This window comes from Durio zibethinus, chromosome 2 (genome assembly GCF_047325235.1).
Source record: "Durio zibethinus cultivar Kanyao isolate XHJ-2024 chromosome 2, ASM4732523v1, whole genome shotgun sequence".
Classification (NCBI taxonomy): domain Eukaryota; kingdom Viridiplantae; phylum Streptophyta; class Magnoliopsida; order Malvales; family Malvaceae; genus Durio; species Durio zibethinus.
The window spans coordinates 39,220,107-39,245,020 of NC_143163.1; the positions used below are offsets into that span (position 1 = coordinate 39,220,107).

General features: G+C 32.2%; 5 protein-coding genes across 9 annotated transcripts; all 5 read right to left on the reverse strand.

Annotated features, from left to right (window-relative positions):
• Positions 1–184: 184 nt before the first annotated feature.
• LOC111318367 (ubiquitin-conjugating enzyme E2 2) lies at positions 185–4,087 on the reverse strand. Of its 2 annotated transcripts, none has more exons than XM_022921182.2 (6): positions 3,834–4,087; positions 2,834–2,968; positions 2,700–2,725; positions 1,957–2,046; positions 1,231–1,319; positions 185–571 (listed from the first exon to the last, which is right to left on the reverse strand). In XM_022921182.2, the coding sequence occupies exons 2-6, from the start codon at positions 2,956–2,958 to the stop codon at positions 443–445; spliced, it is 459 nt and encodes a 152-aa protein (XP_022776917.1). In that variant the 5' UTR covers positions 2,959–2,968; positions 3,834–4,087; the 3' UTR covers positions 185–442. The 2 variants fall into 2 exon arrangements, with proteins under 2 accessions (XP_022776917.1, XP_022776918.1); XM_022921183.2 differs by having other exon boundaries at positions 2,834–2,986.
• A 1,748-nt stretch (positions 4,088–5,835) lies between these two features.
• LOC111317629 (SNF1-related protein kinase regulatory subunit gamma-1-like) lies at positions 5,836–8,899 on the reverse strand. The gene is made up of 6 exons (XM_022920063.2): positions 8,851–8,899; positions 8,006–8,211; positions 7,445–7,887; positions 6,903–7,169; positions 6,637–6,809; positions 5,836–6,357 (listed from the first exon to the last, which is right to left on the reverse strand). Exons 2-6 carry the CDS (start codon positions 8,172–8,174, stop codon positions 6,075–6,077), a joined length of 1,335 nt encoding a protein of 444 aa, XP_022775798.2. The 5' UTR covers positions 8,175–8,211; positions 8,851–8,899; the 3' UTR covers positions 5,836–6,074.
• Positions 8,900–9,336: 437 nt separating this feature from the next.
• Positions 9,337–13,285, reverse strand: LOC111317630 (WRKY transcription factor 72A-like). 3 transcript variants are annotated; one of them, XM_089756696.1, is made up of 5 exons: positions 12,783–13,285; positions 12,260–12,349; positions 11,422–11,979; positions 11,082–11,195; positions 9,337–10,529 (listed from the first exon to the last, which is right to left on the reverse strand). In XM_089756696.1, exons 1-5 carry the CDS (start codon positions 12,891–12,893, stop codon positions 9,594–9,596), a joined length of 1,809 nt encoding a protein of 602 aa, XP_089612822.1. In that variant the 5' UTR covers positions 12,894–13,285; the 3' UTR covers positions 9,337–9,593. The 3 variants fall into 3 exon arrangements, with proteins under 3 accessions (XP_089612822.1, XP_089612820.1, XP_089612814.1); XM_089756694.1 differs by lacking the exon at positions 12,260–12,349 and having other exon boundaries at positions 11,422–11,970; positions 12,783–13,151; XM_089756688.1 differs by lacking the exon at positions 12,260–12,349 and having other exon boundaries at positions 12,783–13,146.
• A 5,087-nt stretch (positions 13,286–18,372) lies between these two features.
• On the reverse strand, positions 18,373–21,096 carry LOC111318369 (serine carboxypeptidase-like 46). Of its 2 annotated transcripts, XM_022921189.2 has the most exons (10): positions 20,752–21,096; positions 20,528–20,632; positions 20,329–20,424; positions 20,157–20,249; positions 19,909–19,994; positions 19,451–19,741; positions 19,200–19,336; positions 19,000–19,095; positions 18,806–18,923; positions 18,373–18,707 (listed from the first exon to the last, which is right to left on the reverse strand). In XM_022921189.2, exons 1-10 carry the CDS (start codon positions 20,978–20,980, stop codon positions 18,528–18,530), a joined length of 1,431 nt encoding a protein of 476 aa, XP_022776924.2. In that variant the 5' UTR covers positions 20,981–21,096; the 3' UTR covers positions 18,373–18,527. The 2 variants fall into 2 exon arrangements, with proteins under 2 accessions (XP_022776924.2, XP_022776925.2); XM_022921190.2 differs by lacking the exon at positions 20,157–20,249.
• A 760-nt stretch (positions 21,097–21,856) lies between these two features.
• LOC111318368 (serine carboxypeptidase-like 45) lies at positions 21,857–24,667 on the reverse strand. The gene is made up of 10 exons (XM_022921188.2): positions 24,336–24,667; positions 24,160–24,264; positions 23,975–24,070; positions 23,804–23,896; positions 23,513–23,598; positions 23,105–23,404; positions 22,859–22,995; positions 22,599–22,691; positions 22,393–22,510; positions 21,857–22,277 (listed from the first exon to the last, which is right to left on the reverse strand). Exons 1-10 carry the CDS (start codon positions 24,640–24,642, stop codon positions 22,101–22,103), a joined length of 1,512 nt encoding a protein of 503 aa, XP_022776923.2. The 5' UTR covers positions 24,643–24,667; the 3' UTR covers positions 21,857–22,100.
• Positions 24,668–24,914: the final 247 nt, after the last annotated feature.

Here is a 24,914-nt window from a genome sequence, read left to right on the forward strand (position 1 = left end):
CACCAAAGGAAAAGGGAAGAGACAAGTAAAAGCAAAGAAAAAGAGAGGACGGAAAGAAAATGCCAGCATGATCCATGCCCGGATGCCAAACATCATTTTGTCTGTCAAAAAGTCTTAAATCATTCCGTCATTAATGGTCTTTGCACCAAAAAGAAAGTTTAGACTAACTTTTTGAACAAATGACTTAAAAGAAGATAGAGCAATCATTTCAATTAAGGAAGCATCATCCATCCTCATAAAACAAACAACATAATAAAGTCAAAATAGTTTGCAACACATTTTCAGTGTCAAATGTTATTTAGACAGGCCATTGGACTGTTTTTGCCATTCCATAGAACCAAACTGTGAGCTATCAATCAGCAGTCCAACTCTGGTCGACAATCTCACATATTCTCCTATTCTATTCATGCTTGTTCTTACTATGGAATCAAACCACGAGCTATCAATCAGCGGTCCAACTCTGCTCGACAATCTCACGTACTCTCCTATTGTATTCACGCTTGTTCTCGCTAAACATCCGAGCAGCTTCTGAATTTGCAGGAGAATTAGGATTTGGATCACAAAGCAACGACTGCATACACAAAATAATTGTGGCTCAAAACAACAGGGCAGACAGTGAGAGAGAGAGAGAGAGAGAGAGAGAGAGAGAGAGAGAGTTGTACACATTAAATGCATAAATACCACAGTTTCATAACAAGATACCTATCTAGGGTTAGAACCAAGGACTCTTAATTTAGAGGTATCAACTATCAAGTTTGAGGAAGGGAAGAGCTACATCCAATTGTTTAGCCCAAGGCCCAATTTTACATGTTTTGTATATCTGTGAGTATATACACACACACCAGGTCAATGCTATGCAATCTCATAAATGATTTATACAAATATTAAAAGAAAGTTCTAATTCCTTAACATGACTGACTGACAGGATCAAGCAATATTTGTCTTGCCACCTGGATCTACGGCTCCACTTTCCAGATTAACACAAACACATGCATTGATGTCATCATTATAATGAAAGATCTCCCAATCAAAAACAAGCCGCAGTTTGTCAGTAGAACCTTGCAAAGGCAACCAATTTTTCTGCTTCCACGACTTTCATATTAAGTTTACAATATTAGGCAGATAGTTTTAGAAGCATAGACTATGACATGCTTGAATTGGAATTAAATTATATTTGATGCCATGGTCCTTAGATAGCCACAAATGAATGCCTGAAGAATTACACTGTACCTGAATAGATGTCAGTATTGCTGCTACATCATAAATTGGGCTCCACTGATTTTGTAGAATGTCCAAACAGATGCTTCCATCCGCATAAACTGAAAAATTTGCAGGATAAATACGGATCAGAACAAGATCAGCTAAAACTGTTGCCTAACAAATATATCAGAGCATACAGATAAAACTTCTTCATAACAAATAAAACATAATATAGATTTCAAATGAAGAAAACCAGAAACTGAAGCTGCACATGTAAACTTGTTAAGTCAAAATCAGCTTAAAAGCTTCAGTTGTATGTGTGTATATCATATTGGATGGATGGGTGCTTATGCAACAAACAAATAACAAATGATGGCATTGGGTCTCCAGAATATTAGCTCATGTTTGCAATTCAAAAACAAATGCTACATGTAGTCCTCCTCCAGCACCCACTTTCCAAGTAGCGGTCCACTCATTAACAAAGCACAAATATCACGCACTTTCCAATTATTAGGTCTAGTCATTCACAAGTATAGTCAATAAAAGATCACAGCCTGATGTGTGACATAAACATAAACACTATAGTTACACCCTATATGTTACACCTATCATGCAAGATAGGATAAGTTTAAACAAATATGTCAACAGTTGAAGACTAATAAAAATTTTAAGAACTGCAGGGCATGTAAGAATAAATGAAAATGTCAACTGAAAATGCGGATGTAGCTAAAGAATAGGATTAGTCTAAAGGCTTACTATTTGGATGGAACATTCGAGATACAAAACGAACCGTTGGTGGCTTGTTTGGATAATCCTCTGTAAACTGAAGTGTCAGTTTAAACGTACCTGAAGTAGTCAAAAATATAAAAAAGGAGATCAATTTATAGTTGCTAGAAGAATACCTACATTCTATGATAAAACTGTTAAAAAATAAGCTTAAATGATCCTGAAATGCTAGTTTATCAAACTAATAAGAATGACCATTTCCTGGTTTGAAGGTTAAAATGCAGAGGTCGAATGGCCATCCTCTTAAGAATGTCCTTAACAATAATCTTAGGGTCATTGAAGTTTAAAGATTTCCTCAAGGCTCCATTCCATAACAAGGTTGTTTAACATCTTCTGCTTCATTATTCACATGAAAAATATGTCTAAGGAACCATTACCAATGCCACTTCTATCAAACAAATCTAACCCTCAGCATTTTGTATGAAGTACCAGTTCATACAATTCAAAGAATCTCTGTTCTGTTTTCAGGCCATTCAGAAAATCTAGTTAAAAAAAGCGAGGTGTAGATGGAGCATTTAATCAATTAATGAATGGGAAATTAATAACATCATTATGTAACTGTAGAATTACTAGGGAATTGCCTCCAATTAGATATGTTATATCAACATATGGCGTGCATAACAATCATCTAAAGAGACAAGCAAACTAATCTACCAAGCAATTACAGACAAATTGATACTTCAAACCAAAATATGCCCCAGAATTTACTTTACCTCCATCCCATGGGGTGTCATCAGGTCTGCAAATCCATCAAGTAAAGACATGAGCACAATTCTATAGAATCTTTAGCTAAAAAACAAGTAAAGAAAGTAGGAAAAAGGCACTCCAGTCTCATTTCGTCACATACCCAAATATAACAGCATTCCAGAGCATAATATTGTTATCTTGAGGAGCACCACTAATTCCTGCAGGAGGATCTTGTTGCAACCTCTTAAAATCCCTCATCAGTCTCTTCCTTGCTGGAGTCGACATGCCTCACCGCCTACAAATTTAAAGGACGCTGATCCAAAATCAATACAAAGATGCACAAAATGAACAATAGAAGAAGCCAGAGTTCTTTAACATAAACATCAAACAGATTGGATTAAAACCAGAGTTCTATAACCAAACCAAGTTTAGAGCATCTGTTCTATAACTTTACATGCAGATTGACATGCACACCTCAATCTTTTACTTTGAGGTGTATGCAGCGTCACTAAGTTATGAACAACACAACAGCAGCCAACTCTGTCCCACACCATAGATCTACCCAACAACCCCATGGTTCAAACTAAACACTTCCAACTTGGAATCTCATGCTCCAATAAGTGAGAAACATCAATTTGCATACTCATCAGATAGAAAAAAGTTATAATATAATTTGCTTAAACATAAGGCAACAAAGAGAAAGACCAAAGGGGACATAAAGCAGATTTTTGCTTTTAAGCTTTGTTCTGAACACTGATTTAGCAGATCACTACCATTAAACAATAAAACAAAGATTAAAGTTCATCCATTTTTTGAATTATCAGAACAAATTAACATCTAGCAATAAAAAACTCAGAGAATCTAAACATAAAGAGTTAAAATCAACATAAAAATCAGCTAAAAACACACATCTAATTAAAACCCAAAAGAAATCAATCCTAAATCTTCAAATCTTACATAACCCTAGATCCATAACTGCAACAACAACATCAAGAACCCAAAGCTTCTACAGATCTTAGCAATCAAAACCAGAGTTACACTTGGATAAAATTACCAGACAAAAACCAAAGCGAAATTAAAGAAACAAACAAAAAATTAATCTCATCTAAGAAATAGAAAACAAAGAATAAAAAGAAATGAAGAAAAAAAAAAGTTCTTACTTTCTGAGTTAACGCGGCGAGTTAACCAGGATTCTCCAAAAAAAGCTTCAGAATCACGAGTTAACAAAAGATAAAAAAGGAAAAAATTTCCTTCCCAAGATTTTCAAAGGAAACAAACAGAAAATTCTACCCGAGAAAGATTCTTTAGTTCTTCTTTTCAATTAATCATAAACCGACAGATCCCAAAGAAAATATTTTATTTTCTAGAGATTTATTTATTATTATTTTTAATCATAACAGATAAAGAAGACGATGGCTTGGTTGGGTCAGTGATCCTTTATATATAGTTTTTTTTTTTTTTTTTAATTTTATTTTTACTGATACCATCTATTTAATAAATTTTTAATTCTCCTTATTTTTGTGGGTGGGCCCTTGACTGCCAGTGTCAAGTTGATAATAGTTAACAAATAACAACGTGTTTGGTAAAATAAAAATGACAAAAATATATATATATATTTAAAATTTTGATATTTTACTATAATTAGTTAAAATTTTTATTTTAAATCAATTAAATTTAAATATATTTTTTAATTAAGTTTTTGATTAGATGAATATTGATATTAAAAATAAATTAATTCATTTAATAAGGATTCAATTGATAAAAATAAATATTTAAAAATTAATTTATTGTAATAAAATGATAAAAATTTAGATAATTATTTAATATTTGTTGTATGACTTTTACGACCCTTTAATCAATAAAAATATTGAAGGATGAACAGATAAAAGAGGAAAAAAATTAACTTTATTTCGTGAGAGAAGAAGAAAAATATTTTTTATTATAATTCAAAATAAATTATTTCAAGTTAAAAAAAAAAAAAAAAGAAGTGTGAGAAGGTGCCTATATGTAATTATAAAATTATTCATATTTTTTAGTTATTATCTTTTTATTTTCCTACCTGACAAATAATAAAATTCTAAAATGATATAATTTTTTTTTTCAATTTTTGCTTTACATTTTCATTTTTTCTTTTTTCTTTCAGTTTTTTATCTTTTAAAATTTCCATCAACCCTACATTTTATTTTCTTTTATATACAAAAAGAATAATATACGTAATTTAATTAGTTTTCTAGAATGTTCATTTCTCATTATAATAGTAAAAAGATCCTAGAATAATTAAAATTTTCGATGCTGACATAATGGAAAAGATTAGTTTTATCAACAGAGCTTATGCACATGGGCGGTCCAAAAATGCGATCAATTATGATAAGATTGTTCTTACCTATGTAATACTACAAGTAAAAACACTATTTCCATCGTTGATAAGGAAAACTTTGTTACCAAATCAAATTTCATGACTAAAAAAAAAAAATTCATGGATTTCACTATCACAGTCTCTAATCATATAAAATTCATGCCTATAAATTAGGCATATCTTCAATGGTAGACAAGCTCAATTTGAGTTTGGTTAGTTTATGTTTGTAATAAAAAAAATAAAATGCTTCTATAACCATTTGATTATCACATAAAATTTTAATTTGTTGCTAAAATTAAATAGCAAATGAATTTGAGATTTAATTTAAATGATTCATTTTTTTTATTCACCTTAAATTTTACACCTTTTTAAAAGATAAATTCTAACAATGGGTTCAATCTTGCAAATATTTTTTTCAAAATATAAAGTAGATATGCCTTTTTTTAGGGGGCATTGGATGAGAATATATATAAGAAAATTAGTTTTATCTTTTCTTTTCATTGGAAAATATTCTTCCATTTTTTGTTTGTGGGGAACAAAATAGATACAAAAAGTTGAGAATAACCACCATGGTCCATGGCTAACCAAATTTTTTTTCCTTCCTTTTTTTTGGATTCTCTCAAGGTTTTTTCAACCATTGGGAGGAAAATGAATAATGAGAGGTCTATGAAATTTCCATAATCATTTTCTTTAGGGTTTTTCCTGTTTCCCAAATTCATCACCCATTTTAGTTTTATAAACTAAGATAATGATAAATACATGTACTTGTTACTTAAAAAATCCACGAAGAAAAAAAAATGTATTTCGACTAGCAAGATTATTAAGATTAACATATGAATATGTGTATAAAACATGCTTGATATCAATTAATTTGATCAATCAAGTTAGTCAAAATCTAACTGAACATAAAACAGTAAAATTCATTGGATTTAGTTCAATTGAAATTACATGAAGAGAAACTGCATAGTACAGGATGGCGAGAAATTGTAAACTGAATCAGATTCAGTTGCACCTCTGCATGGGTTGTTATTAGACAACAGACACTTCACTGATTCAACATTTCTGTCACTGAAAACCCAAAGTAGCTATCAAAATAGTTTGGGGGCTCAAATATGAAGCAAGAGATCACATCTCTGAGAGTAATTACACCGATAACTTCATTCTCATTCTCGCTTACTACATAGATCCTGTGCACCAATTTGGTGGCAAGACTGTGGATCACACTACCAAGAGTTGAATCTACCTTGCATGTTATTGGCGGGATGAGTCTGCCACGTTCTTGGCCGGTTGAAACAACGGTATTCATGAAATCCTTCACAGTGAGCTGCCTGAAATTAAGAATCAAGCAAATAAAAGCATTGTTAAACCACCATGGGTTGCATGGAACATTCTTTGCTAGATATAAGTATTTTTGACGTGATCAAATTCAAGTCCATTTCTTCTGCAATTCGGTATATGTAATCTTTTAATGGACGATAAGTAGTTTCCAACAGGAATGAGAATAATATATATATATATATATATATATATATAAATATATATATATCCACATATAAATACGAGGTAGTGCTTTGCAGGTTTAATGCGCTGCATGCCTTTTGCTATACCTGAAATTGGAGAAAAGTTGAGGTTTGAGAAGCAAGTGTCTGATGTCTCTTATGCTTACATTCCCGACAATCTTTTTCCTTGGCCCCTCTACGACTGGAAGACCACCAACTTGGTTGTCTCTCATTTTTTTGAATGCTTCCAGAACCAGGTCATCGCTTTGGATGCTAATAACCTGACAAAGAGTTCATAGCAATATTTGAAGTTTCATGTTGAAAGTAGCTTGAAAAATACTTATTAGTTATTTGAAGTGACCATAAAGTTTCACCTCATCAGAAGACATGAAAGGGAGTCCCAGATCGGAAATAGGCCGTGCAGAAATACAGTCAAACCAATCCCTCCCTCTGCATCCTTCCAGACCTTCAATAACCGCAGATTGAGTAATGTAGTTCTTGATATCGGGCTTGCCTGGCTCAATTACAGGTACATTTCTCAGCTTATATTTTGAGAGTAGCAACAGGACACTCAGCATGAAACTGTCTGTTGCAACTGGAATGAAAGGAGCCCATCTGTATGATTTAACTATTGACCTTACCTGAAAAATATAAAATCATGTGCTGGGTACCTCTCAAGATGGCATAAAAGAAGAATAGATCATCATTCGGTCTCTACTTGTGTTTCACTGGGTGCCAATCAGAATATCTTATAATAGGGTACTTGGGGTTAGACTCATAGAGAAAGAAAACTAAAGGATTAAAGATTGGCAAAGATGGCCTACTGCACCTGCAGAGCCACTAAAAATGAATGTATAATGGTAAATTGGACCCCAACTCTTTGTATATATAATCAACATTGCATCATAGAACTTACACTGGTTGACTTGAAGGGTTCTTCTTGGAGGATAACTTTGTAAAATTCCTGGCCCAAGTTGTTAGCAGCTGACGAAGGATCTTTTCCTGCTGCTTGATCAGCTGCCACACCACCAGCCACAGCAGCTCCTACTGCAGCAACTGTTAGTCCAGCAACTGCAGCTGGACCTGTCACACCCATTGCTAGTGCTCCAAGAGCACCAACGGCTCCAGCACCTAAACCAGCAGCTGTAGCTGTGCTGGCTGATAAAGCAACAGCAGCAAGTTCTGCACTCTCTAGTACCCAGAGAATGATTGCTGAGTAATCTATGATTCCTATGTACCTCTGTCTCCAGTCCAAGCTAGTGACTGCATCAGGGTTTCTCACAGGAGCAGACATAATGTTGCATTCTGATAGGATCTTAACGGCATCAGCAATTGTTGCATCTGCTTGAATTTCAATCACTACAAAAGTATTGTCACCGCACAACTATTAGAAATTGAGGCATTTTCCTTTACTGATACCTAGTTCATGAACTTAAAATTGCTTAAGTTGTAGATGCAATAAAGCTTTTGTTATCACCTTTACCACCAGGAACTTGTGGGAAAGACGAAACAGGAATCCTTGCAAATGCAGCAGTTAAAGTCTCCTGAAACGGTTGCGATAATTTCTTCTTGGACTTTATTTTCTCAAAATAAGCATCACAGCTTGAAAGTGCTGAACTTTCCTTGGTTTGTTCTGCTTGTGCCATCTCCACAGCATAAGTTGGTAACTATCCCAATTTGTACCTAAAGTAATAAATCAAAGTTATAGATTGAAAAAAAAAAAATCAGTCATAGATGTACCTTCATCCAACTTATGAGTTGTGTGGGCTATAGCCCTTTCCAGTTTAAAAAACTACAAGCTGATCCTAGTAAGATCAATTCAGGAGAATGGGAGCAAAGAAGGCTTTTATGTTGAATGTAACTATGTAAGACTCTTTCATGAGATCAAATAATAGTAGAAATCGGGTTTAGGCATTTTCATGAGATCAAAGAAGTATCAACCCATGTTTTTTTTTTTTATTATTATTCTCCAATCGTGAAAGAAGAAAATTACTTATTACTTTATGATTTTTACCTGACTCTAAACATCTCAATCACTTGAATTAAATACTTAATTTATAGCTCAAAATGGTTGATTAACATCAAAATTTATAAAATTATTCATGTAATTTACGTTAGGAAAGCCAATTCATTCTTGAACTTTAAGACTTGTCAAGAATCATTCGTACCATAAAAATCTAACAGGGGTTAAAAGAAACAAAACTTGAATCTAGTAAAAACTGTAAACCATAATCTGAAATTTGCAGAGATAATAACAAGAAGTAAAATGGTTTGGTTATCAAGCTAGATAAAAATAACATCCAAGGATTAGATATGATATACCCGTTCAAAAATTGTTCAGCAAATCTGGGATCGGAATTCACTTGGGAGCAGTTTCCTATTTCAGTCTGTGAAATTATTATGCATGCAACTTGTAAATGCCACGTGCAACCATTTGAAACATGGCATGCTTCGTTGGTTACCAGGTTGTTTGAAATGGTCTCATGAGCATTTTGACACATGGCATTCTTCGTTGTTGGTTACCAGTTACCACGTTGTTAGAAATGGTCTCATGAGCAAACATAGGTGGGCCTCCGCTTTTAGCATAGCCATGCCCATTTGTGTGGATCTTCTGGCCTCACTTTCCTGTGGTCCTGGCCTTGAATTTGTCTCCCTAGTCGAGTAATGTCCAGGATCTGGGATTAATCCAAATTATTTTTCCGCAATTCCACACAATAGAATGGTATGATTCTTGTCACTTTAACTATTTACTTTTCATATTTTCCTTCCCAATATTTGATGTAAGGTAAAATGTAAAAAAGGAAATAGTAAAAAAGCAAAAGTTGAGTTTATTGCAAATTTTCTTAAAAAGGAAAAAAAAATCTATAATATTGCATACATAATACCTAATTAATATGAAATAAAAAAAAATCTATATTTTGCTCTCTAAGTACTGTCTACTCTCTCTCCCTGGTCTCGCTTTCTTCTCCTCAATTCATGCAAAAAATATCATTAATTGGAATCCGCGGGCTGATTTGTGGCAAGTGAAACATATACATCAGCTAGCTAGCTTTTCTAGCAGTCCATCATTTGATATGTTTGCTATTATCTGTGAGAGGATCTGAAGCACTATTGGATGTTGGGAACAGTCGTAAGCTTCCTGGCTTTTGTTGTTTCTGATGAGGATTCATGGATGAAGATTTTCCCAAGTAGCTTGATGTACAGCCTACTTCATTCCCTACAGCTACTGGGTGGGCTGTTTTCTGAGGATGTGACTCATCCCACTTCCCTTCATTTCCACCAATATTCTCTCTTGGCACACCACCTCCATTTCCGATTAAGGAGGTGAAAGCAGCCGCTAAGGCAGAACAAAAGCTTGGATTTGAGGTAATCGCCTTTGTTGCAGCTGTTACTGTCTCTAAAAAAGACTGTTGGCGAGGAGTCTGGTTGGTCATTTGCATGTAAGATTGGTCGTAAACTCGTTCTTGAGGTGGTTGCCTTCCTAGATAATTCGATGGCCCAATATAACTATTTTTATGGTTAAATGCCCCAAAGGTTAAGTGGCTAGTGTTCCAAGATGTTTGTGGGTGGGAAACTTCTAAAGAAGAAGAAGAAGGTGAAGAGGAAACGTTGAGAGATGTCGATGAGTATCTGGGTACATTAGAAAATCTACTGGAATATGAGGAGTCGGATGGTGCAGTGAGATCAAGAGTGATAGTGGGATGAGAATTGGAAGTTGAGATTGAAGAGTTAGGGAAATAGTACGGATTATATGGCCTTGAATTTTGGGCGAAGTTGAAGTTTAAGCCTTGGAGGTTAGCAGCAGACGAAGATGTGGAAGTACTGGGTGCAGAAACTGAGGTCCCAAGGCCCGGTTGTGAGCTTGATGATTGAGACTGTAGCATGGAAGCTGCTGCAGAAGTGGTGGAAGCCAAGGCTGTTGCACTTAGGGATAGTGGATGGTTATGGTTCCCTTCATAGGTTGTGATCAAGATGGACATGTCCTCGACACATCTTTGTACCTGCCAAAAAAAAATCCATATATTTTTTAAGCTGATAATCAATCATAAATTCATAACAACTACCCTGTGATACATAAATGCTGAAATTTTATATTATGATAATTTGAACAAATTCGCTGTTAATTTGTTGTCCCTAATTTGATTAATATAGGCTTCACACGGACAAATAGTGTCGTTGTTGAGTGGAAAAAGATTACTACAATATATGGCAACTATATATATTCCACAATTTCATCATGATCTTTTATTTCCAATTTCCATGTTTGAAAATCTAAATGTTTATATATATATATATATATTTGTATATATGGCCAAAGGTACGATCCTTTTGTTAATGCATGCCTACATGTTAAAAATGAGGTTGCTTTTAAGCGGTTATATAAATAATAGTAGTACTGAAGGTTAATGCTTTCTTTTTCCTTGTGTAAAATGATGGCATTTGGAAACTCCATGTTATTCTTAGCACTCAGATTTAAGTTGTCTAATCAAAATCAAACTGATCCTAGAGTGCTTGGATAAGATTGCAACTAAGGCAGGCCAGCTGATCGATACCTGTTTTCGCACAGGACAAGTGGGTGACACCGTGCACCGGTAGTATGCCCGAGGACATGGATTTCCTTTTGATATTTTCTGTCCATATTTTCTCCATTGACATCCGTCATTCATCTGCATATATAAAATCCATGAAGTTTTTTTTATATAACAGCACAATTTTAACATTTCCTTTGCATATGTATAGCTATTTTTTGATTATAAGGATTTCTCAACTTTCTAGTTTATTTATTGATTATGTGGTAGTTTGAAGTTCAATGGCAGTGTATAAACTAAGTGCATCAAATATAAATGCTTAATTTTAATGCAAATAAAAATTGGATTTATATTTGTGCTATACCGTTTGGGTATCACATCTAGCTCTGACAGAAACCCTAGCTTTTTTCAGCTGCATTTGCTCTGATATATCTTCTTCATCTCCACTTCTCACAGCCTTGAGAATTTTACTTGGTGGCCATACCTCAGTTGGTTCCTCTTCCCCTGGTTTCCCTAAGCTACTTTCAGAACTTGGGTTCTTCTCAGGTTCAGTTGAACCAGCTGTCTCGAATTTGCATCCCAATCCAAGTTCAAGTCCTTCATTATTATTCGGTTTCTCATGTTCTTCTTTGCCCTTACTAAACAGGTTGCTAGTGCTACTCTTTGTCTCTTGTTTCTTAGGCTGATCAGGATCCCAACTTCTCCCCAGGCTAAGGGAAACAAGATCAGATTCTTCATTTTCTGGAAGGCTTCGAGGTGCCTTGCAGGTGGACTTCTTGGCTTCTTCTTGCTGAAGAATATCGAGGAAATGCATTTGTAAAGACTGGTAATCCTTCACGGTTTGAGATAGTAACGGTTTTAACCTTGCATTCTCTTCTTTAACCGCTCCCATCTTGGCTTTGGTTGATTCAATCTGATGGTCCTTCAGGAAACAGAAATTGTACTTCAATGAATTAATTAATTCGAAAAAAAAAATGGTCTCTAGAAGATAGGTAGTATCAAATTGAGAAATTTTTCAAAAGATTATTTAATCATTGTTAATTCTGATATGGAATAAAAGAATAAGCATGATGAGCCTAGCTAACTGCTGCAGACAAAATGAAAGAAACTAATCTCCTGAATGAATTTCAAAGGTGGAATTAAGTGGCTGAATAGAATTCAGTAGTTGTTTTTTTATGAAGTTGTGATCCGGTTCTTTATACATCTTTGATGACGTTTGAAATATCCTTTTGGTTAAGGGAAAGAGGCTTGGAGCTATCATCTTCTTTTCTGATATGCCTTTGATTTTCTCCCTACACGTTACAATAAATCCTCTTGCATGAATAATGAGTTATTATGGAAAAAATAATGTATTTTAGATGGCAATAAGATCACCTTACAATTAAAGCCAAAAAAAAAAAAATCCAGAAGAAAGATCTACTATCAACTATCAGATCATGATCAGTTAGAGAAAAATTTAGAGTCAAACCATCTAAGAACCGAGAAAAAAAATGAACCAATGCCCCATTAATGAACTTTCAATGGATCGTTCAAAACATTTTAAATTTGTACTGCCAAAATTATAAACATGTACCAAAACTTCATACTGCCAAGTTCAAAGTTTTGTTATCTTTGCATATAAAACAATCGAAATCCAGTTGTACATATATCTTAAACATCCCAAAGTTCATCGATTGATTTAACAATCTAATTTTAAAGATTGAATTTGAAACCCTATAAGCTCACCTTGTTTTGTATAAAATCATCACTCTCTTCACCAGAGCTCCTAGATTTGGTTATCTTCTCTTCAAACACAACATTTCCAACAGCAGCAGACTTCTCCAAATTGGTCTCCATTACTTTTTCTTGATTGATTTCTTTAATTCTCAATCTCCAAAATTGTCAGAACATGGGAGCGTCTTATATAAGGAGAGAAACACCTCCAGGCTACAGATTTTGACTTTAAAAAACAAAACCAAAAAATAATTCAAACCACAGACAGTGCTTATCTTTTTCTGTTTTTCAATTTGTTACTCATCTTCTCTTATACAATCCAAGAAGCAACTCTTTTCCTTCCATTTTCAATATGTCTTTTATTTTCCTTTCCCGAACCAATTTGTTCTTACAAAAATCATTGGACAGACACAAAGAAAAAGAAAGAGAATTGTTCAATTTTCGGCGTTTTAATGTGTACAAACTAAAACCATCAATCAAAATATTGAAGATTCCTACGTGCGTGCATTAGATGACATGCGACCACCGAATTCAGCTGCCGTCTTTTTGACTGCGGTGACCATGTAAGGCTACACACCTCAAATGTTCTTGGGACACTAGCCAATCATGGGTTGCCGCGTCATCCAATCAAGCGAAAAAGGCGGTCATAAGTTATGGCTTGACCTGACCGTATACACTCTGGATGTTCCAGCTGGATGCAGCCATTGACTATGATACTAAAGCTAATTATTTTAGATGGAATTTTAAGAAAAGAACAAAAACAGAAATTACACATTAAGGTTAGGGTTGCTTCTTTTTTATGCAAAATTTGGCAAGTTTACTTCATTTTCTAATCTGAAAAAGTCATTAAAAATTGGTATCTTACATTTTCTAAATATGATGTCAACATTTTAAATCAAAGTTTCATTTTGTACTTTCTCTGTAGAATTTGAGGCTCAAATTGTTGAAAATTGAAACTAAAAAGTTTAGATACTAAAAGGAATTAGGGAGAAAAATGAAGAGCATAGGTTGATTTAACTCTATAATTGTTTATAGTCAAGTTTCAACCTTGAATTTTTTATATTAATGAAGTATAAATGTAGTTAGTCAAAAATATATGAAGAAAAAAAGTCAATTTTTGTGGTTTTGAGAAAGGTTCCTCGTACAAAATTTTGAATGTGAAAAAGAAAAATTGAAGAAAGTGGAGAAAATTAATTAGAGAAAAATCATGGATGGATATGTATCGTAGGTATACTTTCAATATTGAAATCATTGAAGTGATAAATTGAAGGATGAAGAAGGATTGAATTATACAATGTAAAATTAAAAAAAAAAAATTGTGTTTTTTTAACAATTAATTTCAATTAGACAATACATATTGAGTTTGTTGATGATTGGTCTGAGATTTTAAATCAGTAAATAAAAAAATTAATTGTCTGTCAATCACTAATTAGATAATTAATTATATAGTAGTAGCTTTCCTCGTAAAAGTCAAATTGTTAAAATAAACAAGTACAGAAATTTTGTTCGGGTTTTGATTAATTGGTTCTGCTAAGCCAATTCATTCCAAGAGGATTATCATAGGTTTTTTGAGTCAATGACGACAGAGTATTTTGTCTTTAATGAAGAGCCACTTTATCTTTTTATACTTTTATATTATAGCATAAGCTTAATGGTGTGCATTTATATATATATATATATAAATATATATATATGTATATATTACTAAATGATTGATTCAATTAATAAAAATCGTTTTCTTCGACATAAAAATTTTAAATTTGAGTATAATTAACGATCATTTATTGAAATTATTTTAAATATATGATTTTTAATCATTTGATACGACATATTTTATCCAGAAGATGAAACAATCTTATCTAACATAAAAAAAAAAATTTAAAAAGAAGATATATATATATATATATTTTTTTTGTTGGAAGCACATCATAACTTTTTTAATATCAAGTGATAGTCACACAATCGTCACAAAATTTTCTAAAATGTCAGTAATCTTATGCTAGTTTAATAGTGTTTGTTGGAGGAATATTAGGTTTAATAATCCGATTAGTTTTGACAGTTAAAAAAGTAATAATTAAAAGTGGATTATCTTTTGTCACTTAATCTAATATATATATATATATATATATTATATTATATTATATTACAACATACATGATTATATATAAAGTTTGCTTATGTGAATATTTATGTAGATAGTTTTTATTTTTGATACTTTAAAAAATTACTAAAATTTCTCTTTATATATATAAGACATTTTTTAATTGTAGACTATCAAAAAATAAATTTCAAATTTTATTTAATTATCCAAAATTTTAAAATTTAATTGAAAAATCAATTTAGATTTAAAATAATTAAAGGGATAAAATTATTATTTTTTATTTTGGTAAGATTTTATTTAAATAAGTTAAATTAATTCTTATTTTTATTTATGGATTAAATAAATTTATTTAAAAAATTATTAGTTATCCAAATCTTTTTAAGACATATTTATTTGAAAATTTTAAATTATCCAAAGTTTTCTTTTTACTAAAAAAAAATCATATTTATTTGTCAAATAAACCTTTAAATATATCTTTTTATTTTTAAAATTTAATTTTTTAATAATTAGTTATATGTGTGGGTCTAGACATGAGATTAGTCCTAAATGACCAAATAGCTAGTGGAAATGCACAATTATTCTTGATCAGTAATTAGTCTTATATTTTGAAATGCTTATATTTTTATTACCTTTACAATTAAATTTGTAATGTTAATAATTGTAAAGTTTGCCTGTGTAATATAAAAAACTTTACCTATCATTTTCGATTAGGACAATAATATATATTTTATCTTTTAAAATTAATTTTTTATATATCTTAAATTTTAAAAATATCAAATATAATTTTATCTTAATAGATTTCATGATAATCTTTTATTATTTAAAAGGATCAAATTTAATCTTTTAATAATTTATAAATGATTGTTTAATATCATTCTTTAACATCAATTTGATTTTTTTTTGTCATTGTCCTCCATTTTTGTGTTATCTCATTTTTTTTATATTAAAAAGTGAAAGTTATAGAAGCATTTATTTATTTTTAGATACTTATAGTAAGCACACAGTCTTTAACTTTAATTTTTTATATATATATTACAAGATATAAAGTTCATAAACACATATATTTTTATATTTTGTAAGTTTTATCTACAGATCTTTTTTTCTTACTTTTAACTCTTTATTTAATTAGGTAATATTTTTTTCTTTCAGTTGTCCTTTTTTTTTTCTCATATATTACAAAGTGCAAAGTTATAGAAAATATTTTTTCTTTTATTTTGTAAGTGCTATCTATAAACCTTTTTTTATATATATATATTTGACTCTTCACTCAATCATGTAATATTTTTTTCTCTTAATTCAACTTTCTTACAATATGCAAAAATACTTTCATTAATAATCTACTTGATTATATTGATTTGAACCTACTATTTATATCAAAATATTGTTACAAATAAAAAGAACTAATTGACTTTTGAAATCATATTATATATATATATATAATATAATTAGTGCATCAATTATGATTTTGTATAAAATTTATAATTTGCTGTAGTTTTTTCTCTTCAAAGTCATAACATTTTTTTTATTTATAAAAAAGTTAGGATAAATTGAAATCCAATTTGATTTCATTCTTTTTTATTTTTCAAATCAAATCTTATTTAGTAAGTACTTGATATTTTCTTAAACATAATTTTAAAAAAATATATGAATTTAAAAAATTAATAAGTGTCCATGAATTTAGTGGCATCCAGTTGTAAACATTTCTAAATTTTAGATTCTGTTTCAAGTCTGACTCAAATCACCTATTTAATTTATATTTATTATTAAAATATTAAAATTTTATAATATTAAATATTTTTAAAATTTAAAATTAAATATTTTTTAATATAATAATATTTTGAATCTATATTCAAAAAATTATGCATAAAATCATAAATCCAACTCATAATTTAATTAATGAACAAGTCTACTTCTTGATAAAGTTAAAGAATTATATTCAATTACGGTCCTTTTTTGTTTTTTTTTTTTTTTGTTTTCCTTTGCTTGAATTTTGAAAAATATTCATTAATCAAACATGAATGCGAATTTAAAAATATGTATTTTTTTTAATTTATTTTAATTAGTTTAATTAAATTAAATTTATTTAACTAAATTTCTAATATTTAATTGATATAAAATTATATAGTTTTCATATGATAAATAATAGTATCATACTTAAAGTGTTTGAGATTATTTGGTAAGAAAAAAATTGAAATAAAAAAATAATTTGTGATTTTCTAAAAAAACCTTATAATTAACCATAATTTATAGGAATTTTTTCCATTGTATTTTAACTATAAATTAATTTCAAGTATAAATAATTAGATATATATGATATTGTCCTTCTTTTAAATTTTAAAGATTTGAATAACTAATAAAATTTTAAATATATTTATTTGATAAATAACATAAAATTAGAAATGATCTTATGTGTCATCATGAAGATAAAATTTTTTTACATGCATAAATTATTTATGATTACCTTATTAAGTGGATAACAAATAACTATATTAAATGATAAGTAGTTTTTAACTTGTTACATCACAAACTAAATCTCTTAAATAAAATTTTTAATTACAATTGAAAAATAATTGATTGAATAATAATTAAAAGTAAATTAATAAAGCAAGATAATCCGTGTATTATATGGGTAACAAACTAGTTCAATTAATAATTTTGCAATACCGTATATCTATACATAAACATTATTACTTGAATTATATTTAGTTATAAGATGAGGTTTAATAGTTTAAAGTGCTACATATGTATTTCAAAAATTGAAAAGTAAAGACCTTATTATACAAAGGATGGGTTTTTATTCAACCCTGACTCTTCATTAGGTTGGTATAATGCATATTTTATTGTTCTAACATGTTGCATTTTATAAGGATTATTATTATGATCTCAAGTCCAATTAAAAACAAGAAATATAATATATATAAAAACAAGAAATATAATATATATATATATATGATCTTTTTTTTGGCTTGCAAGGGATCAACTTGTCATAAGTGAAAGAGGAGGATGGTGTTGACACCTCAATCAAGAATATGTATATGAAGGTCTGCATATAAAAATGGAAGAATTAAATATTATACTTCTTATCATAGTCTTTTGATAGAGTATTGAACCTGTCAAATGGCTTGAAAACTTTATTAAGATTCTTAATTAATATGATCTAAATCAAGTTGTGGTTATCATAAAAATGAAGTCAATGGATGCTGCTTTAAGTAGTTAGAAATATAACTTTTTTTCCTTCCTTTCTTCCTTCCTTTAATTAGATTAACCTCATCAGCATATTTATAAATTAATTATTCCAACTTGATGAACATCATTTGATCATTTTTGCTGTCATCAATCGCTTTATTTTCATTCAAGTTTTAGCTAATTCTTGATGTAGCCAAAACCCCTCTTCTAGATTCTTTGACTCGTGCCTAGCTTTGCAGAACCACTTCTGATGTTTTTAGGATGGTTGGTTGGTGAAGTACAATGTAATGATAAATGATGAAACAAAACCAAATATTAAGATCCGAAACTATCCCTCTTTGATTAGTCTAACCAGGCAGGCAAGTTGTTTGGTACAGAAATTGAACTGCAAACATGATCATTGTTATTGAAATTACACACATAGTAGCATGAAGTTTCAATCCATTAGTCTGAAACCGTTTGGTTGCTAATTAAATTGCGATTGTTCTAGGTAAAGGAGATCCCTTTATGAATGCCCTGAATAAAGTGAGGCCTGGTGAGGGAGAAGTGTATGGAACTTCGTGTGCTGCACCTCTAACTGTAGCAAACGTAAAAAATGTCATATTTTTTCCTTTCCTTTCTTGGCCAAACGATTGAGTCCACCCACCAATCTGAAATCAGAAATCAAATAAAGGGAGAAGAATTGAATAGACATGGTTAAGCTATACATTTTTAGGGTGACTTTGCAATTACAATATTACATATATACCTGCATCTTGTCAAACCAGGGAGCATAATTCCCAAATGGCACAAGTTTCATTTCTTTTACAAGCATGTTGGCAATTATCCTCGTTTGTGTTAGTGGGATTTTTGCATCCTGATCTCCACTGCATTGAAATAGCTCAAGTTATCTGTCAATTAGGCTAATGGAGCTCGAAAGGAACAATTGGAGTGTTGACTTACTTGTACAGGAGAAGTGGAATACCACTTCTTAGAAGTTTCAACAGAAGAGGTATGATGTTAATTTCTAAATTTTCTCTTTGATATACCAAATTAGGCCTGCAACAGGAACAGTACGTTAAAATGTTCCCATACTAGAAGAAAAATGAGTTATGAACAAGACAAATGCAGCAGATATAGTTTTGTCAGGAAAAGAGAGGGACCCTCCACAGAATTCCCAAAGATAAGGCAGGTCAGTTGTGTTTGCATGAAGTGCTTCTTGTACTTGGGGTTTGTTCAGGTATTGATGTATGCGATCTTGGATACATGGATCACCGGTGATAACTGATCTCATTGTACGCTGCCAGAACAATCAAAGACTAACACTAAGTACTAGAAAGAAGTACCTGGACATTTGCATCATATATTTTTACTGAAATTAACTGAGATTCCTTGGGGACAATGGACCACTTACCTCTGCATCGAATTTTTCCAGAAAAACAGACTGCCCAAATAGACTTGTTGATGAGCAACGAGGCAAAATCAGATCTCCAAAGTTAGTATACGCACCTATTTCCATATCTTGTTTGAGGCTGACATCAATGCATTCTTTGGACGAATTATGATGAAGATACTCCTTTAAATTCCTCGGGCGACTACAGACTGTCTTTCTCAGCATGAGCACTTCATCAGAAATGACTCCATGTGACCACAAAAACTCAGTGTTGTCAACACTAATTTCCCAGTCTAAAAGAGGATTTCCCAACTGCAGGAATAGGAAAAAGAAAAAATCAATGTTGGAAATTTGGTAAAGCTGAAATACTGATTGCAAAAATGTCAAAAATAGTTAATAGATAACATAAATCTGGCTTAGCAAAAAAAAAAAAAAGTATTATAAGGCTGAAAACAGGATGTAAGCAAGAAGTGATTAACTGCAACTGCTTTGAGCCTGATTGGTCTGCCATTGGACTGCTTATTGTAATCCAGCACTAAGGCAGCAAGCTGCGGTACATAGTGACCTGCATAATTTTACATAAACCAATGAATAAGCAAAGGTAAATAGGATAAAGCAAAAAAGGGAAATAAATTTAAGCTGATTATTTCAATGGCAGCAGAATGTTACACAACAACTGCAGAGAAGAAACAGAGTAAAGAAAAGCTAAACAGTTGCCAATAAATACCCGCATAGCTCTCCCCAGTAAGGTACAAATCTGAGTGTCTATATTCAGGGAATTCTTTGAACCAATTAACAAGAAATTTCAGATTCTCCTCAGCTGAAAAGGCTCAAAATCAGTCGTCTGAATTAAACACTTCACCGACTGCCTAATCTCATGTTAAATTAACTATATCTACCTGTAAAAGTATCATTGACGCCAATGTAATCGGAGCTAGTATTTGAGTACGAAAATCCAACTCCTATTGGACTTTCAACATACAACATGTTTGATTCTGTTCATTACGAAAATGAAAACCAGTCTGAGTAACTTAATTTAACAGTTAGATTTCCATATCAAGATGTAGCTGAATAATATACTGAAGTCTAAAGCTTTACCCAAATTCCAAGAAAATTGATTCTCGACCAAGTATCCATCTTCTCCTGGCTGGAAAGGACCATGTTCCATGAATGCGCCAAAGCCAAGTGATGAACATCCAGGGCCTGGAGAAACGTTAATTCAAACCCCAGAAAACAATATGCAAAGAGACGCGAATTAAGCTAAAGCTGGAACTTATCCAGGAAGAGTAAAACAACGACGAAATTTAAACATAGACTCTTACCTCCATTGAGCCATAATGTTAAGGGATGTAACAGTGGATCAGCGGCACCGACTTCCACAAAGTAGTAGAATAAAGCTCGACCATGTTTAGCATCAGTAACAATGTAACCTGAGTATTGCTTGAAAGCAACATTGGGAGGTTGACCTGGAAGTCTTGTTATCGGCTCGGCAGAAGTCCTGGAAACGAGCAACAAGCAAGAAATAAAAGTGAAATAAACCAATAATTGCATCTTCTTTCAGAAAAACAAGAATTGAAGTAGAAATCAAAGTGAGAGTATAGCTTCTCGGATGGATAATGGATAATGTTAACGTAGCTTTCATTTTTTCCACAAAAATCAAAGCTTGAGCACGGGTCAAAATTCTTCATCACATGTGTGTAGGCCATAGCAGAAACTTTGTAGTCAAAAAAGAAATTCAAAAGGAATCAAAGTGTCGATATTTATTTCATTGATAAAATGCATATCGTTCACGTTCAAAAAATTATGTTCGAATTGCTTTTTCCATCAAAACTGGAAAAAAAAATCGAAGTTAGCAGAAAAGGAAAATGGTAATCACAATATATTCCAAATAAATTTGTTTTGAGGTTGAAATTCTAGAACCAATGGTGAAGATGCATTATGTGCCTTATAATATTCAAACTGAGGTTCATGAAAAAAAAAATTAAGGCTTAAGGGTAAGTCATGTATTCTCCACTGAAGAGGAGAATTCAAATCTCTCTCCTCTAAAAAAACTTTGAAGCTTAATTTGTCGGAATATGTTAGCATGATATAAGTGGCCAAATAATTCTGACTCGGTGAAGATTTGATAGTTTTGTTTTATTCAAAATAAAATATTCATACTAAAAATTTCCCAATATGCACCACTTTCTCATGATTTTTACTTTTATTTAGCCAAGCATTTTTATTTTTTTAATTTATGACACCAAATGAACTACTCTAGGTACTGTCAAACTCCGGTTCTTATTGGTTCAAACTTCAAACCCATTATTCTATTAAAAAATTGCGACTGTATTTGTTTTAAACCCAGTTACATGAAAATTTTAGTTGAAAATTGTATTTGTTTCTCAGCTATTTCTCTTTCCCATCTGGTTAGTAAGATTTCCAAAATTTGCCAAGACTTCGCAGAATAGTTGATCAAGGACAATAAGTACAAAAAGAAAATACAATGAAACCAATTATAAAAAGACATGAACAGTTCTCTCCTATTAGTCCAGCCAGGCATGCAGATGGAGCTTTCTACTCAGTTTTTTTTTTTTTTTAATGGATTTATTCTCCACTTATAGAACTGCAAAAGAAAATCATAATTAAAACGTACAACAATACCAAGTTATTAATCCTGACTTTAAGTAACTTAGACTCTGGTTCTAGGCAAAGGAGATCCTCTAAGAAATGCTCGGAATAGAGTGAGAGCTTCTGAAGGCGAAGTGTATGGGACCTCATGAGCTGCACCTCTGACTGTAGCAAAGGTCAAATATGTCACATTTTTTCCTTTCCTTGCTCGGCCAAATGATTGACTCCACCCACCAACCTGAACGTAAATTTTTTAGACTATGAACCAGAGATAAATAGAGGGAAAAGAATTGAGCAGCAGGCATAATTTGGCAATTTATGCAACACTTTATTGTGGCATTGCAAACGCATACCTGCATCTTGTCATACCAAGGAGCATAATTTCCAAATCGAACAAACTTCAATTCTTTTGCAAGCATATTGGCAATTATCCTTGTTTGTGTTAATGGGATTTTTGAATCTTGATCTCCGCTGCAGTGAAATATATGGCAGAGGCTTTCAGTCAATTAAGGCAAATGAAGCTTGAAATTAAACACCTTTGAGGTGCAGGATTACTCACTTGAAGAGGAGAAGCGGTATCCTGCTTCTGAGAAGTTTTGACAAAAGTGGTAAGATATTGATTCCTAGATTCTCTCTTTGATAGACAAGATGCCTGTAACAGAAACAGGTTGTTTAATTTGCTTGGATACTTGCATAAACATAAGTTAAACTGGCACATCATATACATATATATATATATATACACACACACACACACACACACACACACACACACACACAAATATATATGCCAAATTGCCAATTGCGAGAAAGAGAGACCCTCCACAGAATTCCCAAACTGAAGGGAGGCGAGTTGTGTTTGCATGAAATGCTTCTTGTACTTTAGGTGAGTTGAGGTATTGATGTATCCTATCTGCAAGACATGGATCAGTGGAAACACCTGATCTCATAGCAAGCTGCAAGAATAATCAAAGACTATTGTTAGTTCGAAAGAACCTGTACATTTGCATGACATATCTACGAAATCCACTTTCATGCCTTAGAGGTAATGCTTTAGTTACTTACCTTCGCATGTAACAGCTTGAGTGCTCCGTGATAAACTGTCTGGCCTAGTACAGTTGGTGACAAGCAAATTGGCAAAATCAAGTCTCCAGGATCAGTATATGAACCCATTTCTTCTTCCTGTTTTTTGAGCACATCTATGCATTCTTTGGACAGATTCTGGTGAATGGACTCTTTAAGGTACCTTGGTTCATTACATTTAATCTTTCTCAGCATAAGCATTTCATCTGAAATGACTCCATGTGACCACAAAAACTCATCATTGTTTACACTAATTTCCAGATCTAAAAGAGGATTTCCCAACTGCAGAATGACCAAAAAGTAAAATTGAAAATTGGTAAAGCTCAATCTAAAACATGAATACTTGGTAACAGGAAGCTGACGGAATATTAAGAGCAATGAGAGATTAACTGCAATGGCTTTAAGCTTGATGGGTCTGACACTTAAACGCTTATTGTAATTTAGGATTAGGGCCGCCAGCTGAGGAATGTAGTGACCTATATTAATTCATTTTGAGCAGAAAAAATTATTAGACTATGTCAATTTTAAAGATAAGCAAGAAGCAATAGTTGAAAAACATAGATCAGAAGAGGGAAATTAATTTGAATGCATACAGATGGCTACATTCCCTCTATTTGACAGCCAACTAAATAATGAAAGCACAAAGAAAAGTAGAGCTGTTGCTAATAAATGAAACCTAACCTGCATAGCTTTCCCCAGAAAGATACAAAGCCGAGTCTCGATAGTGTGGGAATTCTTTGAACCAATTAAGAAGGAATTGAAGATTCTCCTTAGCTGAAAACACTGGTTATCAATGCTCTGAGTTTAAAAATTACCAATGTGCAATAATGACATATTACTAGTTATATCAACCTGTTATAGTATCATTCACTCCGAGGTAATCTGAGCTTGTGTTTGAGTAAGAAAACCCCACTCCAATTGGACTCTCAAGATATAACATGTTTGATTCTGTTCATTAAGAATATCAGATCCATTGAGTAACTTAATTTCACAGTTAGATTATTGTTCATACTACTGAACAAATAGTGAAGAATTACCCAAATTCCATGAATATTTATTCTTGATCAAGTGTCCACTTTCCCCTGGCTGGAAAGGACCATTTTCCATGAATGCACCAAAGCCAAGAGATGAACAACCGGGGCCTAGAAGAAACCAATGTACAGCAGTTTATTCAAGGAGAACTTTGGAAACTAGATATAAATAAGACTCTTACCTCCGTTAAGCCACAATGTTAAGGGATGTAAGAGTGGATTGGCAGAACCCACTTCCACAAAGTAGTAGAACAAAGCTCGGCCATGTTGAGGTTCAGTGACAATGTAACCGGAGTATTGCTTGAAAGCGACATTGGCAGGTTGTCCTGGGAGAGCTTTTATTAGCTCACCAGCAGCACCGTAAAAGAAGCAGAAGAAGAAGCTAGAAATAACTGTGAAGACAAGGAGCAACTTCATGTTTTTCCACTTAGAGAGAAGAGATAGTTTGGGGTCCCAAGAGTATAGTTCAATAATGCAAGTTGCTTCCATGTAAACATTTACTTTATCTGCTTTGAAATGCCCGAGAAATAATTAAGAATTCAATCTATTCAAAAGCAAGGAACCGGGAATTCATAACCTTTCTAGCTTACGCCAATATTGTTTTATCAGATAAGTGGGCCCACAGCAGAATAGCAGATGGTTAAAGTCAAAAAAAGCGTGGAAAAGGAACCAACACTGCTCAAAAATGCTTTAAGATGAGGACTCATAGGAAGAGCCACAGTATGTCATAAGAGTTGAGCATGGGTGACCGTTGTCCTTGT